The sequence below is a fragment of the Symphalangus syndactylus genome, chromosome 11 (genome assembly GCF_028878055.3).
Source record: "Symphalangus syndactylus isolate Jambi chromosome 11, NHGRI_mSymSyn1-v2.1_pri, whole genome shotgun sequence".
Lineage (NCBI taxonomy): Eukaryota > Metazoa > Chordata > Mammalia > Primates > Hylobatidae > Symphalangus > Symphalangus syndactylus.
In genome coordinates this window covers 27,153,226-27,166,011 of record NC_072433.2, presented here as the reverse complement: position 1 = coordinate 27,166,011, position 12,786 = coordinate 27,153,226, and the positions used below count along the sequence as shown (strand labels likewise).

General features: G+C 56.7%; 1 protein-coding gene across 4 annotated transcripts; it reads left to right on the top strand.

The window, feature by feature from the left end:
- The first annotated feature begins 2,246 nt into the window (after positions 1-2,246).
- Positions 2,247-11,900, top strand: CMTM3 (CKLF like MARVEL transmembrane domain containing 3). 4 transcript variants are annotated; one of them, XM_063611802.1, is made up of 6 exons: positions 2,247-2,420; positions 2,883-3,104; positions 6,445-6,600; positions 7,548-7,643; positions 7,996-8,116; positions 10,763-11,900. In XM_063611802.1, the coding sequence occupies exons 2-6, from the start codon at positions 2,958-2,960 to the stop codon at positions 10,789-10,791; spliced, it is 549 nt and encodes a 182-aa protein (XP_063467872.1). In that variant the 5' UTR covers positions 2,247-2,420; positions 2,883-2,957; the 3' UTR covers positions 10,792-11,900. The 4 variants fall into 4 exon arrangements, 3 of the variants coding, with proteins under 3 accessions (XP_063467872.1, XP_055155390.1, XP_063467873.1); XM_055299415.2 differs by having other exon boundaries at positions 2,395-2,695; XR_010114180.1 differs by lacking the exons at positions 2,247-2,420; positions 10,763-11,900 and adding exons at positions 2,452-2,695; positions 9,067-9,271 and having other exon boundaries at positions 7,548-7,702.
- The last annotated feature ends 886 nt before the right edge of the window (positions 11,901-12,786 follow it).

Here is a 12,786-nt window from a genome sequence, read left to right as displayed (position 1 = left end):
TGGGAAGCGGGGTCCCAGGGCTCCTGTCTGCCCCATGGAGGAGGCCCCAGTCTGCAGCTGCAGTTTGGGTAGCTGCAGCTGCACCTGGGAGAGCAGGACTCCTGCCTGCTCCATGGCGTGTGCAGCCCAGGCCATGCCTCCCTGCTGCAGCTGGGTGATGACAGCAGCAGGTTGTCTGGAGCCATGGCTGCCATCAGAAGTGATCAATGACTGGTGATTGTCATGAGTGGTACAAGGTCAAGAGATAACCAGGTCCGGCCAGGTGTAGTGGCTCACACCTGTAATCCCAAACCTTTGAGAGGCCGAGACAGGAAGATTGCTGGAGGCCAGGAGTTCAAGACCAGCCTGGCCAACATGGCAAAACCCTGTCTCTACTAAAAATACAAAAATTAGCTGGGTGTGGTGGCACAGGCCTGTAATCCCAGCTACTTGGGAGACTGAGGCATGAGAATCCCTTGAATCTGGGAGGTGGAGGTTGCAGTGAGCCAAGATCATGCCACTGTACTCCAGCCTGGGTGACAGAGCGAGACTCTGTCTCAAAAAAGAAAAAAGAGATAACTAGGTCCATAGATGTTTGTGTCTTTCCACAATGTCAGATTTTTATTCACGCTATACCCAAGGGTAAAAAAAAAAAAACAAAAGCCACTAGCTGTCCCAAGGAGCCAATTTGCTTCTTCTTCTTCTTTTTTTTTCTTTCTTTCATACAGAGTCTCATTCTGCTGCCCAGGCTGGAGTGCAGCTGGAGTGCAGTGGTGTGATCTTGGCTCACTGCAACCTCTGCCTTCCGGGTTCAAGCGATTCTCATACCTCACCCTCCCAAGTAGCTGGGGTTACAGGCCTGTGCCACCACGCCCAGCTAATTTTTGTATTTTTAGTGGAGATGGGTTTTTGCCATGTTGGCCAAGCTGGTCTCGAACTCCTGACCTCAGGTTATCTGCCTGCCTCAGCCTCCCAAAATGCTGGAATTATAGGCATAGGCCACTGCGCCCAGACCCAAGGAGCCAATTTTCCTTAGTACTTCCCATTCACTCAGTAGTGAGCATACAGGCCCAAGCTACTCCACAAGTCAGTCAATATAGCAAATCATACATAATAGTATACTTAATCCACATGTAAATGTTATAAACATTCCACAACAAACAAAGTAGCATTTAACATCAAGAGAAAAAGAGATAAGAGAAAGAGTTAAGGAACCAGTTCCAGGGGAAGGAAGACAAAAGGAATCCTGGTCTGGGCTTGAGGGTCTTGCAGAATCTTTGATGGGCAGAGCCTTGGGAGGCAGATGCAGTGTTCTTATCATGAATGGCAGCGGGATGGTTGTCAGTTAAGGCTGATGGGCTGCTGTTTTGTAGTCACAGAGTGCTCTGGTGAGAAATGATAGAGGAACAGTGTGCTTCTTTGTGTCCTTATCTGGTTGGATGCAGTCTTTATTTTATTTTTTTATTTTTTGAGACGGAGTCTTGCTCTGTCGCCCAGGCTGGGGTGCAGTGGTGTGATTTTGGCTCACTGCAACCTATGCCTCCTGGATTCAAGCGATTCTTGTGCCTCAGCCTCCCGAGTAGCTGAGATTATAGGCACCGTGCCACCACACCCAGCTAATTTTTGTATTTTTAGTAGACACGGGGTTTCACTATATTGGCCAGGCTGGTCTCGAACTCCTGACCTCGTGATCCGCCCACCACAGCCTCCCAACATGCTGGGATTACAGGCATGAGCCACAGAGCCTAACCTTCTTTTTTTTATTAAACAAAACATCTTGTCCTTGTTGGCAAAGCACCCTATGAAATATAAAATGAAGTCTTTTTTTAAGATGGAGTTAGTTATGTCAAGGGTGCGCGGTGCTGTGCTATAAGCTCTCCCCCAGCTGCCAAGAGAGAAAACCTAAGGGCCTCTTAAAGACATCATCACAGCAGTTCAGCGGGGAGCAGGCAGGAATGGTTTCGGATCTATGGTGGTGAGAAGTGGACAGAGATCAGAGAAAGTTACAGGAGGTGAAAGTGGGAGGACCTTGGTTACAGACTGCCGGTGAAGAGGGACAAGGACAACCCGCAGGTCTCCGCTAGCGGGGTGAAAGGAAAGGAGGGGGCAGTGCCCTTCGCAGAGGCACAGGAAGCTGGGTCTTGATCACGCTGAACTCCAGACGCTCTCTAGACGTGCATGCATGAGCGTGTGGAGTGTGTGTGTGTGTGTGTGTGTGTGAGAGAGAGAGAGAGAGATGTGTTGGGGTAGGGGGACTGCAGGTCAGGAAGTCCTGCAGATGTGCGTGCCTGTGTGTGTTTGCGCGCGCGCGCGTGTGTGTGTGTGTCTATGTGTGTGCCTGGAGCTGCGCTTGCAGGTCTGAGAGTCCTCCGAGAATGAGTTGGCGAAGGCGGGTGCAGGACCAAGGCCTGGAACAGAAAACAAAGAGGCCCTGAAGGAGGGTGGGGCTGGCCGGGGACAGGAGGGGTGGCCAAGAAAGTCGCATGAAAACTCCGGCCCCCTAGAAAGAGAGGCGGTATGGGTTGCGGAGCCGACCTCACGGCCGGGTCTTTGCTGTTTAGACGCCTGGGTTCCCGGATCCCAGACACGCGCACGGGCAGGAAGTTAGACCGGAGACAGAGAGTATAGACAGCCCTTCTGGATAGGGGCAGACGGGTGGGAGCTCCTAAGGGGTGCCCGGGCGGTGATCGGGAGGTCTCCAGCGGCCCGAACCAGGGTGAGGAAGAAGGTGGAGTCTGCGGAGGCCCCAGGCCGGAGCGCGGGCGGGTCAGGCCCAGCATCCCCCGCCGCCGGGGTCCGAGGGGGAGGGGCGGGCTGGAGGAGCGGGTGGGGGCGGGGTGGGGCGGGGCGGCGGGGGATGCGCCCCTGCGCGAGCCAGTGTCGCCTGCCCTCCTTCCGCACAGCCCGGGTTTCCGCTTCCCTCCGGGCGTGAGAAGAGAGGGGCCAGGCCGAGCCCCGGCCCTACCGCCGCCGCCGCCATGTGGCCCCCAGACCCCGACCCCGACCCGGACCCCGAGCCCGCCGGCGGCTCCCGTCCCGGCCCCGCGGTCCCCGGGCTCCGCGCCCTGCTGCCGGCGCGGGCTTTCCTCTGCTCTCTCAAAGGCCGCCTCCTGCTGGCCGAGTCGGTGAGTGCGGCGGGACCCTCGGCCGCCCCGCTGGGACTGCGCGGCTCCTTTCAGAAGAGGACGTCGGGGCGCGGGTGGGGTCCGGGGGCGGCCGCCGTGCTCCGATCCCCCCTCTCCACGCCGCCTCGGCCGACTTTACTTGGGCGCCTGGCGAAGTTGGGTCGAGGTCCCCAAACTTTGGACGGCGGGGCGGGGCCCGAGCCCAGGCCATCCGCGGTGCTGTCCCCGCAAGTCCAGAGCTGGGGACCGTGGGAAGCGGGTGGGGCCCGGGGATGTGGGTCCTGCTATGTGACCCGGGCGCCCCCGCCCTCTCTGGGCCCCGGGGACTCGGGCAACTCGGACCTCCAGGACTCCCGAGCCGCGGCGGGGTCCGCTTTCCTGCGCGCGGGTAGGGCGGGCCGGGGCCTCGACCTGCGGGGCCGAGCGGGCGGGGGCCCGTGCGGAGCGGGAGGGACCCCCCCACCCCCGGGACTGGGTGAGGCGGCCCCGCGGTGACTTCATCGCCCTCCTCCCCTCCGCGGCCGGGCTCCTTCCTACTCCGCGCTCTCCCCCACCCCGGCTGGTGGGGCTTCTTTGTCCTCTGGACACCGGAGGCGCCCGCACTGTCCGCCGTGGGGTAGGGGTGGCGCTGGGCCGCCGGGGATGGGGAGGGACAGGCCGGGCCGGAGGCAGGGGGAGGCGGGAGGAGAGAGCGGCGCACGGCGGCGGCCACTTGTTGCTTAGATCCCAGCGACTTGGCGCTTCCTGCCCTTGTCCCCGCTGTACAGATGAGAGCGCTCAGGCGCCTGATTTGACAGGTGGCTAAACTGAGGGGCCCAGTGAGAGCGGCCTGGAGAGTGGGGGCAGGAGGAAGGGGGATTCTGCTCCAGGACCTCTCCCTGGTCGCTCAGGGCAGAGGGCAGAAGGTGGTCCTGCAGCCTCTCCCGTGGTCAGCCCAGAGGCCACCTGCCCAACGCCCAAGTGAGACACCAAGGCCACACTCCGAGCCCACACTCCCAGCCCCACCCTGGAGACCACTGGGAGCCACTTGAAGGGAGAAGCCTCGAATCCACCGTCCCCAGAGTGGCTTGAACACCCACCCCCCATCCCCACCCAGGACCACCTTATGGAGGGAGGCATATGTCCAGCAGGAGCATAGAGGCTACCCTGGGCCCAGCAGATGTCAGGAATCCAGGTCAGGGAGGATAAGGAAGGGTGAACGGTCAGCACTCAGGGTTCACAGGAGCTGCTGAGGGCACTCCTGCCTCCCTAGTCCCCACACTGCCACCCCCAGGCCAAGCAAGTGCAGAGGCTGAGATGGACAGAAACAGAGAGAGGAAGTGGCCCCAGAAATCGCGGGATGAGAAAACAGGAATTGAGAGGGGAATCCCCAGAATTAGGCTTTGGGGCACAGGCATAGGAGACAGGAAGGGGAGGGCCAGGGCTGGGTCAGTCCCATGGAAGGCCTTCCTGGGAGGCCCTAGCAGCCTCCCAGCCCCTCTCTATACCTTAGTCTATCTTTCCAAAGGGGGCTCAGCTGCACCCAAGGCCATGTGCAGAGCAAATGGGGGTGCTCTGGGGACCCCCGGGATCCCTGCAGTTCATTTGTCTGAAGCAGCCACAGTGCTTCCTGTGGGGCATCTGGGTGTCCCCATGGGGCCTCCTGCACCCACTAGAAGCTACTCAGCCATAGACATGTTCAAACGCAGCCACAGTGACAGAAACCAGGGACAGATGGCCTCCCCAACAACCACAGGGCCAAGTTGCTTAAGAACTCTAGCTGGGCCGGGCATGGTGGCTCATGCCTGTAATCCCAACACTTTAGGAGGCTGAGGTGGGTGGATCACCTGAGGTCAGGAATTCGAGACCAGCCTGGTCAGCATGGTGAAACCCTGTCTCTACTAAAAATTAAAAAATTAGCTGGGTGTGGTGGCAGGCGCCTGTAATCCCAGTTACTCGGGAAGGCTGAGGCAGGACAATCACTTGAACCCGGGAGGTGGAGGTTGCAGTGAACTGAGATCGTGCCACTGCACTCCAGTCTGGGAGACAGAGCAAGACTCCATCTCGGGGGCAGAGGTAAGATAACTCTATCTGGGGGGTTAGCCAGCCCTGGGTTCAAATTCTAGTAGCCTCTGATTAGCCAAGTGACAGAGTCTTCTCATCTGTAAAGTGGGGCTGTGCTCATGGGTGGATGTGAGGGTCAGAGGCACCAGGCACTGTGGAGCCCCAGGCTGGCCAACAGGTCACCTTGGCCTGCTCTGCAGCGCACCTGGGCTGCAGGACTGCCCAGGGCTCGACATCCTCCTGCATCAGCTCTTCCCACCTACAGAGTTGTGGGCAAGACCGCAGTGAACATTTTGATTCTTACAGTTCAAGTACAGCTGGCCCCACCTTTCACAGCTGGCCCTGTATGAATAAAGCAGCAAGGCCTGAGATGTCAGTGTCAACGCACTCCCTGTTAGATGTTCCTTTCTTATTATTATGAAAATTTGCAAATACATTAAAACGCTGAAAGATTTTTTTGCTTTATCTATCTGTCCATCAATCCATTTTATCTTTTAACACAAAATAAATTGCAGACATCAGGACATTTAAACTCTGAACACTTCAGCACACGTATCATTAAGGTTCAAGATTTGTTTTTTGTTTTCAAGGTGAAATTTACATTCAGTGACGAGCGCACGTCTCTGGTGTTGGGTGTTACTTTTTGGAAACTGGTTCCTGCCTCGCTTTGATTTCCCTCCGCAGGGCACTGAGTGGAGTGGATGTGCTTGGGAGGCTGGGGCTTTCTGACTAGGTTCTGGTAGGGAGCTGGGGTGGGGTGAGGTGAGGACTCAGGGCCATGCCCAGGACTGGGAGGCAGCATAGGTGTGGGCCTGGGCCATGCTGGGGTTTTTTTTGTAGGGGTGGGTGCGGAGAGGGTCTCTCACTCCCTCACCCAGGATGGAGTGCAGTGGCCTGATCACAGCTCACTGCAGCCTCAACCTCCCCGGGCTCAGGTGATCCTCCCACCTCAGCCTCCTGAGTAGCTGGGATTTCAGGCACACACCACCACGCCTGGCTAATTTTTGTATATTTTGCTGAGATGGGGTTTTGCCATGTTGCCCAAGCTGGGGTCAAATTTCTGGGCTCAAGCAATCCACCTGCCTCGGCCTCTCAAAGTGCAGGGATTACAGGTGTGAGCCACTGTGCTTGGCCTGGGATTCTAATCTGGCTCTGCCACTTCCCAGCTGCAGGACTGTGAGCAGCTGGCTTCCCCTGCTGGAGCCTCCTCTATCCTGACCACAGGGCCTGGCTCAGAGGAGCACTGGACAAGGAGCATGAAAAGGCTCTGACTTCACCTTAAACTCCTTCCCCGCAGGGTCTCTCATTCATCACTTTTATCTGCTATGTGGCATCCTCAGCATCTGCCTTCCTCACAGCGCCTCTGCTGGAGTTCCTGCTGGCCTTGTACTTCCTCTTTGCTGATGCCATGCAGCTGAATGACAAGTGGCAGGGCTTGTGCTGGCCCATGATGGTGAGGACAGGGGCCCCAGGAGGGAGGGGTGCCCTGCACCAAGTGGCCAGATGAGGAGTCCGGAGTCGTGCACTTGGGCCCTTATCCTTTCTCTAGTGTGCTGGAGTTTGCAGTTGGTTAGAACTGGACGGAGAGACCCAGCTTCAGATCATCCCAGCTCCACTACTCAGCAGCCCTGTGACCTGAAGTGGGCTGTGGTGCCTCTAGAGCAGGTCCGTGAGGCAGGGAACCCGGAGAGGGGTCTCTGGCCACCAGGTGGCGCCGGTGCTCCCCACCGGGCCTACAGGAATGAGCTGCCACTACAGCAATTCAAGCCATTTCCACGTGGGCAGGACAGGTTAACTGAGGACTTGCAGGGCTTACCCAGACCTCAGCCATCGGCAACCCTGACCTCGTTTTATCACCTGTGAGGGCCGAGACCCCAGTGGACTTCGCTGAATGAAATGTGTCCTAGAGAAAGGGCAGCAAAGGCTCGACTTGAACCCTTGTCTCTTCACCTCATATCCAGCATCCGCTGCCTCAGGAGGGCTGCACCCTCTGTGTCCCCATCTTAGGGACGGGTAAGCAGAAACTGCGATCCATAAATGGATCGGCCACAAGAGTGTGGCAAAGCCGAGGCCCAGAGCCAGATCTCCCCATTGGAGAGTGGGAAGCGAGCCAGGTGGGGGTGTTTCCAACTTCTGCTTCCACCGCGTCGCCAGGCAGGCTGCAGCCTGATCCACACAGTTTTTTGTCCAGACCCAGGATAGGGCAGTGTCAGCTGCTGGCAGGGCAGCAGAGGCACCTAGGGGGTGGAACAAGGGCCTAGGCATGTAGGTGGGGTCAGGACGGGGTAGGAGCCCTCAGGTGCTAGGCCTGGGGCTGGGAACCTGACCACACTACCAGGCCTCCTCCCCATGCTGTGCTCAGCTCCAGGGGCTCAGGGCAGCATGCCCCTCTCTCCCCAGGACTTCCTGCGCTGTGTCACCGCGGCCCTCATCTACTTTGCCATCTCCATCACGGCCGTCGCCAAGTACTCGGATGGGGCTTCCAAAGCCGCTGGGGTGAGCAGCTGCCCCACCCATCTGGAAACTGCAGATGCCCCTCTAGCTGCTCATTTAGGGTAGGACCTGGGGCAGAGCCTTTCCCTGCTGGGGCCCCCCTGGGGTCTCATGTGGGTCCCGATGATGATTCCAAAGTCCTCTCATTAGAGATTGACTCTACCCGGAGTTTTGAAAGGCTGTTTGTCAAACCAAGTTCACAGCTCATTTTCCCACTTCCATTACTCAGAGGGGTCTGTGCCTGTCACTCGGGCTGTTTGTCCAAGCAGGTCTGAAATGGGCAGCGAGGCTGGAGCAGCAGCCTCCCGGAGCAGGGAGTCAGCCCTGTGATGTGTCCCATCCACCCTGTCCACAGGTGTTTGGCTTCTTTGCTACCATCGTGTTTGCAATTGATTTCTACCTGATTTTTAACGACGTGGCCAAATTCCTCAAACAAGGGGACTCTGCAGATGAGACCACAGCCCACAAGACAGAAGGTGAGCGGCTGCCCTGATCACCCCAGCAGTGCTGCAAAAGGGGCCTGCCCTCCCTTGGGGATGGCCGGCTAGTTTGAGGCTGGGGTGGGATCATTTCCTCTCTCCCCATGGCAGGAAGTGTTTTCACAGCCCATTCTCACCTACCCTCATGCAGCACTGATCCAAAGCCAGTCCCATTCCCCTAGTGCCCCCTCACCCCGCCTTTCTGGGAAGGGCAAGCAGTGGGCACGGCTGAGCCTTGGGCCAGGCCGGCAAGTCTCCCTGGATGAGCCCCCCGGGCAGCCAGTCACTCTCAGGGCACCTGTCCACCTGGGATCCAGAGTGGCCACCCCCCAAACCCAGCCCCTCTGCTCTGCTGTCTTACCCATCCAGGCCTGTCCTGGGGTGCTCAGAGCCCAGAGAGGAGTCAGACCCAGAAACCGTGGCAAGGGACACATGATGTGTCCCGTACCAGGGGAGGGGCCAGATGGGGCAGCAATGACAACAGTAAAACAGGAGTCGATAGAGGGAGGGATACAGTAGCTGAAAGCAGGCCCACGCTGAGTGCCAGCCAGCCCGAGGCTCTGGAGGGGACGCTAGAGCTGGGTCCTGACGGATGGCAGTAGAGGAGTGTGCAGGCAGAAGAGACCAGGCCGGTACAGGGAAGAAGGCTGAGAGCAGAGAGAGCAGGCGCTTCTGCCCAGGGAGATGCTTCTCTGGACCAGGCAGACGTGCCCCTGTGCTGGCAGTGCCTGTGGCTGGGCAGGCAGACAAGGGCAGCTCTGGAAGGGCCTGTAGGCCCCACCCTGTGGTTGGCATCTTCCCTAGGCAAGACCAATAGGTTAGGCTTAGGAGTCACTAGTTTCCTAACAGCCAGGTGCTGGGGCCATGGGGATTTGTGAATCCCAGAAACCGTCCTTCTGCTGAAAATGAATGCCATTCATCCCATCCCATCCCTTGGCAAATATTAGGTTAGAGCTCCCAGACGGTTTCCTCAGGCTCTGCAACCTGCTCCCAGTTGCCCGCAGCAAGTGATCCCAGACAACCAGCCCAGGGAACAATTAGTAAACGTCAGTGGAAACGGGTGTTTTGTTTTGTTTTGTTTTTACTATTTGGAGAGTTTCACATATGTAACAATTATTTTGCTGTAAAATTATTCCTAACTTATATGTTAGAATTGAATATAGCGGCCAGGCACAGTGGCTCACGCCTGTATTCTCAGCACTTTGGGAGGCCGAGACGGGTGAATCACTTGAGGTCAGGAGTTTGAGACCAGCCTGGCCAACATGATGAAACCCCATCTCTACTAAAAATACAAAAATTAGCCAGGCATGGTGGCGCCCGCCTGTAATCCCAGCTATTTGGGAGGCTGAGGCAGGAGAATCACCTAATTTTGGGAGGCAGAGGTTGCAGTGACCTGAGATCACGACACTGCACTCCAGCCTGGGCGACAGAGCAAGACTCCACCTCGGGGGGGAAAAAATTGAATATAGCAAAACCCACGAAATCTGAGGAGTGCAGCCCAGGAACAGGAGTGAGGGACAGAGCTGGGGTTTAGGGACTAGGCTGCCCACGCCCCAGCCCTGAGCCCTGCCATGAGCCAGCAACAGCTCATGGGGACTGACTGGGGTTCTGAGAGACAGAGGCTGGCCAGGGAGGGGATGAGCATGAGGAAGTAGCAACCAGCACTGGGGCGGGGTGGGGGGTTAATGACTCGTGCTTTTCCTTCTGGGGTGGTGGTTCCAGAAGGCTCTACAGAACTCTGAGACAGAATTGGGATTTCAGGAACCCTCGAGGCACACCTCATAGGCAGGCCCTTACCATTATAAAATTGTTTCTGATTACAATATTAAACAAGGATTGGGGGAGGGGGATTGAAGATATAAAATGGCTAAAAAGAGGCTTGCTGATTTTCCAGTATATTTTAGTTTGGGGGACAAGAAAATAGCTGTCCTCACCTTGTCCTGCTGAACCTGGGGGTGGGGGTAGAGCTGGGATGCAGAGGTACAGCCCTGACCCACCAAGCTGAGAACAGCCCAGGGAGACTCCAGAGGGGCTGGGCCTGAGGAAGGGGCACCTGGGCTTCAGTCTTGGGGTGGAAACACCCCCACCCGCACCCACACCCACACCCTGGAGGTGCAGGTGGCTTCTGTGGCTGGGCGCGGTGGCTCACGCCTGTTACCCCAGCACTTTGGGAGGCTGAGGCGGGTAGATCACCTGAGATCAGGAGTTCAAGACCAGCCTGGTGAAAGCCCATCTCTACTAAAAATACAAAAATTAGCCAGGTATGGTGGCACACGCTTATAATCCCAGCTACTTGGGAGGCTGAGGCAGGAGAATTGCTTGAACCCAGGAGGGCAGAAGTTGCAGTGAGTCGAGATCCCGCCATTGCATTCCAGCCTGGGTGATGAGCAAGACTCTGTCGCAAAAACAAAAAACAACCAAAAAAAAAAAAAAGAGAGAGAGAGAGAAAGTGGCTGCTGCCTGTGGAGGGCCTCAGGCCCACGGCCTGCCCTGATGCCAGCGATCACTGGGAACGGTAAGGTCAGCTGCGGGAGGCCTGCATCCAGGCTCCTGCCAGCAACCCAGCTGTGCTTCCCCAGAGACCGTTCCCAGGCACCGCTGCCCTGAGCCTCCTGCCAAGCATCCTCTCTGCTTTCCTTTCAGAAGAGAATTCCGACTCGGACTCTGACTGAAGGCCTGGCGGGCGCCCTGGCAACCTGAGCCACACAGGCCTCCACCCCTGTGCCTCACAGGGGACGCTGGCGTTGGAGGGGAGGCCTGGACTTCTGAGTTGCAGAGGGGGCTGCGGATACAGCAGGCCCCCTACAGCCTCAGGTTCTGCCTGAGCCCAGCCTACCAGGCTTGCCCCTCAGCTCAGCACTGTTGACCATGCTGCGTGTGAGGGCATCTTGGGTATCCCACCCCTTCTCCCCATTTCTGTCCCACAGGCCTTCAGCCCTTTAACCTCTCTGCCAAAAACCAGCACAAGGAGACAAAGCAGAGCCTTGTCTGTATCTGGGCAGCAGGTGTTCCATGCTGCTAGGTGGCGGGGGTCGGGGGTCTTCTCTTTCACTAACAGGAACAAAGACAGAAACCGTGACAGGGCTGCCCCACCAGGCCCTGGTGGGTTTGTCTGCACTTGATGCTCCTGCCCATGCCAGGCACTTTGGTGACAATGACCCTTCCAAGAATCTTTGGTTCAAGGAGCACCAGTTCCCTCTTCTTTCTTGAAGCAGGGAGAAATTGACCTTTGCCTTGTCGCCCAGGAAGTGGGGCTTGGCACCCGTAACTGACACCTCCCACCCTTGGAAACCATGTCTTCTGGGGGTGAGATGACCATTCTGGGTCTAAGACTGTTTCAAAGAAGAGCTCATAGACTGACTGGTCCAGAAGACAAAGGGTACAACAGTGGCATCACAGTGACAGTGTCACGGGGAGCTGGGCGGGCCCAGCCAAACCCCCCTTCTCCCTAGAGCCCAGCCAGCAGGCAGGAGTTCCTGGACCCTCAGGACAGTGAACTTCCAGACCCCAGGGCAGGTCTATGGGCCACTGCGGGAGATGAGACCAGCCTTCTGTGTTCACCCAACGATTTATACTGTGTATCTGTCTTTGATGGAATTTTGTAACTTTTTATATTTTTTTTATGCAAAAGCAGCTTCTTAAAAGATGGCATTTTCTGTGACTCTAGGCCTCACAAAAGAGCCAGAGTTCTGGACCCATGTTTGGAGCATTTGTAGCCTTATTCTCTTGCATGTGAATCTCCTACCCTGAAAAAAAGCCATAATGAATTAAGCCAGACTGACCACTTGCTTGGAGTGTGTGTTTGAAAAAACCAGAGCAATACTGTTGGGTATTGTGTCAGGCTTCAGTACAAACTGGTAATGCCAATGTGGATCCTGACAGCTTTCAGTTTTAGCAAAAATACACATGAAATCTGACTACCATTTAATCCTTTATTTCAGTGGTCCCTAACCTTTTTGGCACCAGGGACCAGTTTCGTGGAAGACAGTTTTTCCATGGACTGGGGGTTGGGGGTGGGTTGGGGTGAGGGTGGGAGGGGATGGTTTCAGGATGAAACTGTTCTATCTCAGATCATCAGGCATTAGATTCTCATAAGGAGCACCTGTGTGCTAGATCCGTAGCATGCACAGTTTACAATAGGATTTGCGTTCCTATGAGAACCTAATCCCAATGCCAATCTGACAGGAGGCGGAGCTCAGGCGGTAATGCTGTTGCTTGCCACTCACCTCCTGCTGTGCAGCCTGGCTCCTAACAGGTCCCATGGTACCAGTCCACTGCCCAGGGGATGGGGACCCCTGCTCTAGTTCTCACACTACCCTGTTTTACAAACAAAGAAACTGAGACAAAGGTCGGGTAACTGGCCCAGGGCCCTCTCACTTACACATCAGGATAGTGTCTCACGGCACCCTCAGGCAGCCGGAAGCCTGGGGCTCTCCTGGTTTGGAAGCTGGTTGCATAACAGCCCAGAGAACTGCAGCCCTGGAGGACCTGGGTCCGCATTCTTATCCAGGCTGATGGGAAAAGACAAGACATTCCACCCAAACTGTCACACACCACATGTACTGAAAATGCGTAAGAAAGCTGGGTGTGCAGGAGTGGAGAGGCCCCTGGTGGAATTTACATTCCACCTTGTAAGCCCTGGCAAAGCGGCAAAGCTGGTGTCACAG

Excerpts from the sequence above, each read along its gene's own strand:
- CMTM3 (XM_063611802.1), top strand. The coding sequence starts at position 2,958 with ATGTGGCCCCCAGACCCCGACCCCGACCCGGACCCCGAGCCCGCCGGC. Across the intron at positions 3,105-6,444 it reads GCCTCCTGCTGGCCGAGTCG|GGTCTCTCATTCATCACTTT; the intron begins GTGAGTGCGGCG and ends CCTTCCCCGCAG. Across the intron at positions 7,644-7,995 it reads GGGCTTCCAAAGCCGCTGGG|GTGTTTGGCTTCTTTGCTAC; the intron begins GTGAGCAGCTGC and ends CCCTGTCCACAG.